Below are 7,557 nucleotides of genomic sequence, written 5' to 3'. Positions count from 1 at the left end.
TGCACTATGTAGGGACCAAACCAAGTACATTTACCGCAAACATCTACTTTTTGTCGAATATTAAATTTGGTATTTATCATACAATGTAAACATTGCGTTCCATTTGCCTCACTGTACGTGATTGACCTTCCGTTTAAAACACTAGAGTCAAGAAACCTCGCAACGTGTTTACGTAACAGTTGTGTACCTAGGCTGCATTTAGAGATTCTCTGAAAGATTGAATCGAATCCTTTTTAAGTGGAAATGACTCAATGTGGATAAAATATTACACACCTATTTTCCTTAAAACGGACAATACTTATGTAACGTTACGCAATGCAACGTATCCGCGATAGTGCAAAGTCTCAAAGGAAAACAAGTCAGATATTGAGGATAAATCACCACGAGCAGAGCTGTAAGACCTTTGTGGTGTTTCATTGAAAACTTCATCGTGCACTGACTTAAGGTTGCTTCCAAAACGTCCGTTTTTATCACTCTGCTCCTAGTTTGTTTTTCCTGATTATCTGGTAAGTTATCGCTTTCTTTATTCGCCCCACGGCGATGTCGAAACTTATTTCTATATGAGGTATTTTGCAACTTTTGTCACTTTAAGTCATATTCTTCAACTACCGAGTGAGCAATACATACGTGCGTTTTTTCAATCGTCCGATAGGTTTAGCCTTCAGTATCACTACAGTGTCACAACGCTAGCCGTAGGATGGGTTAATACGAAAGTTGTGATTATAGCTGTTTCGCCAATCCCGGATGGCTCGCTGAATCCGGGCATTGCGAGCACCTCATCGATTCAAATATATAATGTCTGAATTAGTGTTTATATAAGTATCCCTTTACCCTGGTCAAGTCTGATCACCATTTAATATGCAGACACACATACCGTGAGACGAATGATGTAGACACAATAGAAGTCTCCGCGCGAAACATGGCGTTCCCAATGGAGACATGTGACGTCATTTGATCAGAAATCTAAAACATCTCTCTGCGAAGACCTGTATCTTTTGTGTACAGTTCGTCTAAGTGTATGTATTCAACAAATATTATGCACAGAACTATACGGTATGAATGAACGTTTAATCCCGTAGTCGGAAAGGAGGATTTTGGCAAACTTTCTGACTGACGAAATTTGTATCCTTCTGGTTTTTTCAACAGCACTATTTCATCGTGAACATGCAGCACCCACAGCCAGCAGTACCTACATACCAAGTAGGACAGTACCAACAGCCATCAGTAATTCTACAAACCTCAAGTCAACAACAACAAGAACAACGATCTCGTTTTGCTCACAAGACAGCTGCCGGTATTGGCATCACCCAAGTAATCCTTGGTCTTGCCTCGATAGCGGCTGGCATAACCGCCGTCTGCAAGGAGTGTACGGCTAGCGGCGGCGGCACCGGGATATGGACTGGAGTTTTCGTAAGTCATCATTGAAGTCTTACGTCTTCTACCGTCGGCTTAGGGCAAGAAGAAAATATGTTTCTATGGTATGCACCAACCTTCCCAACGAAAAATCTGGCAGTTGCATTTTGGGGTCAACTTTACCTAAAAGTGAACTCATAGGACACAAATTGTTTAATGACCGGTGCAATCTTTGAAATGAAAAGTTTTGAATCTGACCGGTTTTCCCAACATGTTATCAAGAATACCTTTGCGGCAGTCATTTCGCATTAGATGACGTCATGAAATCACGCATGATTTAAAATATTTCTTTGTGAGGTCACGGGATTTAAGGGTGAGGATTTGAACAAGACCGGGTTAGATTTAAGGTAATATGGGCCTCGAAAATGACTGACTTAAACTTTTGCTCAAACTTTCCTCAATGAAACTTTCGACCATTCTCTTACCAAGGCAAGAATAAAAATCAGGCCCGGGGACCAAAGTACAAACTGTCCCCGAGCCTGAGGCTCATAGTTACGCCAAAGGGAAGTAGTTCTAAATTTTGTCAAGCACGCAAAACCGCTAGTCAGCAATTTCCAACGTACATCAATAATTCTCAGACCAAAGGATAAAAGTACGGAAAGCGGTGATCCTTGCCTTTGCTGACCAAAGATATGATCGATCATAGCGTCCACAACTTTTTGAAGTTTTTTACGAAGGCTTCGACACAGATTGACAACCTTTACCTACCCGACATATGTTTACCTGGCCTAAAAGTAATAAAGATAGTGCTATCGCATTGCCGTACAAAGCCATCCATCACTCGTGTCACTCACGTGATGTAATGACGTAACTCCTTGTCTTTTGTGTGTGCAAACATAAACAGTAGAAGCGAGACTGTCTATGATGAAAATCGCAACTGGATAAACAGTTTATTTGACAGACACCAGGACTTTGCGACTTCCAGTCAATCAATAATTTATTCAATTATCTCTTCTCTAGCACTTAAAATCGTTTAATTTTTTCTTGAAGTGAGTTTCCGATTTGATAGCGTTACCCCGCCCCTCAAGAACAAGCAAAACAAAACAAACGCTCTCTACGAAAGAACACAATGTCGTTCTAGCACCTGCTCCTCTGACTCTGATCACATTTCAAGAATGATTCCAGTCATGCCTCATCGGTCGTGCGTGAAGTCTCACTTGTAAAACACTGCCCCTATCAGACAGCCTCTCCTGTACCCGTTGAACTTTGACATATCGACGTACGTGCCAGTACGGTTAAACTACCTTGCTGCTTTGTGACTATGAACGATTTTTGTAGGACGAGTGTGCATTCTTGTAGCAAGGTATTAACACTGTTGTGGATTAGCTACACTGACATAAGCTACTCACGAAATCAAACAAATGACACATTATGAAGTATGACGCAGCTATAGAATGGGAGGTTTTTTCGGCAAAAGTGAAAACATGAAAAAATCTGTTCTAATCTTATTTAATTTAATTTCTGCACTCTTCCAGTTCGTGGTGACAGGTGCCTTCGGATGTTTATCTGCATCGAAAAAGAGCAAGGGAACGGTAAGTACTAATCTGTTTGTGTAAATGTACATCTTGTGTCGACTGATTATCTTTGTATCAATCTTATTCCATTCTTATTCTTCTTGTTCCACAAGGAGACATGGCAGTAAAGGGCCACGTTATTTTTCTCCCGAACCGTCTTTTTACCCGGAAAAGAATTAGCGGTCTTTTTCCATATGCAACTGTGCATTTTTGGCAGAGATCAACCATTGACCAGTTCAATCTGTAGCAACCACGTATATTATGCATCAAAGGTTCATCAGCTGCTAACTCCATCTTTATCCGCTCCCTCTTTCAGATTATAACATCGATGGTTTTATCGATAATCAACGCCTCTATATTTGTTTGACTTTGATGGTTGTAAATGCTGTAGCAATTGCCGAAGACCAAGAAGACTACGATTGTGTGTACAACGAGATAACTCAGAGATATGACTGTTATTATTTGACTGTAAGTATGCGAGTCATTTATTGTACAATTTGAGAGTATTAATAAAATACGATAGAAAGGGTAAGATTATCATAATTTGTAGGCTGCCTGATGGATGGTGCATATGACGGTTATACCGATGGTGCCTGAGCCAAAGGCGAGGACATCATCAATATTATCATAACAAGCGCCCGCTCGAGGGCAGGCAACACAGTATGTCGCGATCGTCTTACCAAGTGGCATGCTATATCATGCGTTATCGATTGTATTACACGAAACAACTTTTGTGTCCAAATCTTTGCATAGATTGAGGTCAAGGCAGGGCAAAGTGCCCTGGAAACTCTATAAATTTGAGTACAAACGGACACGGCGCTATTTTTGTCAAGTCTCGTGAACCTACCGTTCAATTTTACGAAAGTGCCGTCTGATTCAGCCTTAGTTAGCTCAGCTGTGGCTGCACACAAGAGGGCGCCACCTCCGAAGACATATCCTTTTGTGTTAATGAGAGAGACGCTGCCAATCAGAACAACTAGATATAAATATGGTGGGAATGATAAACTGAATTAGATGTATGTATGTGTATATGTACATATGTTGTGAGTACTTGATACACTTTATATAAATATGTGTATACGTATATCACAGTGTATAATATGAGAGAGAGAGAGAGAGAGAGAGAGAGAGAGAGAGAGAGAGAGAGAGAGAGAGAGAGAGAGAGAGAGAGAGAGAGAGAATTCAAAGCAGGAATATTGATATCTTTAATATTAACACCTGTGTTTTGAAAATAGTTCATCTGCGAGAAGCAAATGGTTTCGTTTCTCAGAGTTGTTGAACTAACTTTTTTTACTGTCAAACGTGTGTTAAGCTCCTTGTCTTACCATGTACTGTGGAAAGAAAGAAAGAAAGAAAGAAAGAAAGAGGGAGAGAGAGAGAGAAAGAAAGAAATAATGAGGGAGAGAGGGAGAGAGAGTGAGTGTCCAAATGAGTACACCAATTTTAAAATCGCAAATGGTTTTGATTACTCATATTGGACGAGACCAACATGAATGACTACAGTCACGTGTAGATTATCCCAATGATCAGACCACGTGATACAACAGCACTGTAATATTGTAGATCTGATTTGATTTGATTTGATTCTTTGATTTACAGCGACATGATTGTATGGCAGCAGAGGGCATCATGATATCCGTGTCTGTTGTCTCGGCTTTATTGGCTATCATCAATTCTGTTCTCTGTTGTATTGGTTGCTGTTGTCGCTGTTGTCGTAAAACAGTGACCCCACAGGTTAGTATTCAAATTTCTTTCGTCTCCATTAGCTGCCTCTAAATCGATTCGAGGGTGCATATTATAGTTTTGAATTCTACCTCTATTATACAATGCCGAGAAAGCTAATTATGTTAGACCTTTTCTTTACCTGTCTTGTAAAACAGCTTAATTTCGTTTATTGTTGACGGTCTTCAAAGTACAATAACTGCTAACGGAGATTGTTATGATGATGTGGAAATCTCGTGCTCTTATGACGTCATTTTTTATGGCAGTGCTAGATGTCTCGAAAGTAGTCACGTTTATTTTATGAGTGATTTTAAAAACCTATAGCCTGGTCAATTCAATCTATCTTAATTACAATTTTGCCACCTACGTGAGTCGTAAAAGTCTCAGGTGGTCGACCTGATTTTCAATATGGCGGATTTGGACATGTAAAACACATACGATCTCAGAAGCAAAGGTAAAGTTTTAGGTTATATATGAAATTAATACCAGAAATGCCTGAAAAGATGGAAAGATGAATGACTTTAGGTAGTTTTTTTAACAAAAACAGAACTTTTTGTCCTGGCAGCGATTACCTTAATAACACGACTGGAACCTATTTGGGATTATTGGATCTTCATATTTTTCAAATTTGTTAGGTTCCCTGTGGCTGAAAGTTGCAATATTACAAATTACTCATAAAAACAAGCGTATAACTTAAAAAGAAAAGCATATAAGCTTACCTTTGCAGATTATACCGACATTACTTCACCATCCAATTATCCAAAATCAATTGTGTTTAATGTTCAAAGTATTTATTAGATCACTATCTCAAACTCTTGCTGTGGTGAGAAGTTGACTTTTTACCCACAGTGCATTTCGATAACATGTAGTGGTTTGCCCCTCCCTTGCACAAAATAAAATCTATTTAAAGTCAGCGAGCATTACATTGTAAATATTGACACTCACATCGTTAATTGCTTACAGGTAGTGTATGTACCCGGGCAAGAAGGGGCGATACCAGCCACGAATGTGATGTACGCAGTTCAAGGAAATCAGCCTTCTGGCGCTGTTTACTTGATTCCGTCTACAACACAGAATATGTATCCATACAGTGAGTATATATGCACATATAGATAGAAGCCTTGTTTTCAGCGTCTATACATAAATCACACGGGCGACTGTTCATTCGTACAGGTCCGTAACCCTGTGGTCATGTTATTTCTCAACGGTTTTATTTCGTTAATACTGACCCATGACACAGGCAAATACAATTACTGTCTTTCTATTTGTCTGTGCCCAAGGGCACACAATAACGACGACAGCGCAATTCTAGAAATCGCACTGTAGCTGATTTGTAAACTGAAATTAAAGTCAGACTAAAACAATGACTTAAGATGAGCGCTTTTGAAATTTACACATCTGTGCAGCGGAATTAGCAACACTCATAAAATGAGAACTCCACTGACACATGCACAGCAATTTTAACGATCCATGTCGAGTTTTTTGATAAGTATTAAATATTGTAACACGTAATTACTCGAGAAGTCCGTTTTCGCTGTAATTACTGGAGACTCAATGAGCTGTAATATTCAATGACTTGTTTTTCAGGTTTTTTAATAAATACAGTTTATTGTTTCGTCTCTAAAGTCGCATAGAAATACATACTATCCAATTTGTCAACACAGTATGTATTTGTTCGATGTCAGATAAAATTCTTGAAAGGCAATTTAAGAAAGTACGCCCGTCGAAACTAGAATACGAAAACTTTTGCTCAATCCTTCCTTCAGGAAACTGTCGAGCATTCTCTGACCGAATCAAAATAAAACACCCCGTAAAGTTTGGTACAAGAGAAATTAAAGAACATTCACCAAGTTTGAAAATCAAAATGGCCACCATCCCTTTGTCAACTGAATGGCAAAAAATTAAAATCAATGTTCACAAACTGAGACAGTGAAACTTCAATTACTTCCAAACCTTTATATATATATATTATGTGCGCATGTGTGTGCGGGGGTTTCCATGTGGAAACTCGCAGTGGTCGATCCTCAAAGCAGAGCATTATTGCATCCATTGAGGGTTTTTGTTCCACTAATCCATAGCTTTAGTGAATAACTTCATGACACACTCTGTCAACAGATTGCACGGTCTCTCACCAACTCCCAACGGTACAAAGCCCTCCAGCCTATCCCATGCAAAGCGGCTACACTGTGACGCAGACCATCCCAACTGTCAAGTCCTTCCCTGGGCCCGCTCCGCAGAGACAACCTGAACAGCCTCAGCCCGATCAGGTGTTGGATCAAAATGCAACCAACGTTTCAAACGATACGAAGTTACCCTTGTAACAACGCCGGGAGATTATTGGTGTCGTCATTGATAATGGAGTTTTCCTATCGCTGAAATTTTAATTGCCATATAATTGCCATTATACGCAATGCTAAATCATGAATTATTCAGATTTCAATACCAGCTTGATCAGTTACTGTTTTGTTCTGAGAATGCAGATTATTAAGTACATACGCTTTCTACCTGATAATAACCACCATTTATTAATAACATCTCAGGCTGATGACACGATCAGAAATGCTAAACGTGTCGCATGACATTTACACACAAATAATGCAACATTTACCGATGTAAGCTTAATAAAGTTTGAATAAACTTATATATAGCTGGTTAATAATTAAGATTCACTCTACTCATGATCTGCCTGCCTGTCTGTCTGTCTGTCTGTCTGTCTGTCTCTCTGTCTGTATCTTAGCCGCAATACTTGTAGCCCACGGGACTTTGTTTGCCGTGTTGGCTATTCAGCCCCGGCCAGTCATGGGGATATACACGCCAGTTTTGATTGAGTGCCTTCAGATCGATCATTTCTTGATCAGTTAATTCAAAGTCGGATACCTGCAATAAATATTCAGAAAAGACTCTTCAT

General features: G+C 39.5%; 1 protein-coding gene across 1 annotated transcript; it reads left to right on the top strand.

The window, feature by feature from the left end:
* The first annotated feature begins 330 nt into the window (after positions 1 to 330).
* On the top strand, positions 331 to 7,323 carry LOC139152826 (uncharacterized). The gene is made up of 7 exons (XM_070726176.1): positions 331 to 506; positions 1,147 to 1,410; positions 2,889 to 2,945; positions 3,244 to 3,395; positions 4,527 to 4,661; positions 5,613 to 5,739; positions 6,765 to 7,323. Exons 2-7 carry the CDS (start codon positions 1,395 to 1,397, stop codon positions 6,968 to 6,970), a joined length of 693 nt encoding a protein of 230 aa, XP_070582277.1. The 5' UTR covers positions 331 to 506; positions 1,147 to 1,394; the 3' UTR covers positions 6,971 to 7,323.
* The last annotated feature ends 234 nt before the right edge of the window (positions 7,324 to 7,557 follow it).

Source organism: Ptychodera flava, chromosome 2 (assembly GCF_041260155.1).
Source record: "Ptychodera flava strain L36383 chromosome 2, AS_Pfla_20210202, whole genome shotgun sequence".
NCBI lineage: Eukaryota > Metazoa > Hemichordata > Enteropneusta > Ptychoderidae > Ptychodera > Ptychodera flava.
The sequence above is the reverse complement of the archived record's forward strand: the minus strand, read 5'-3'. Positions and strand labels throughout refer to the sequence as shown.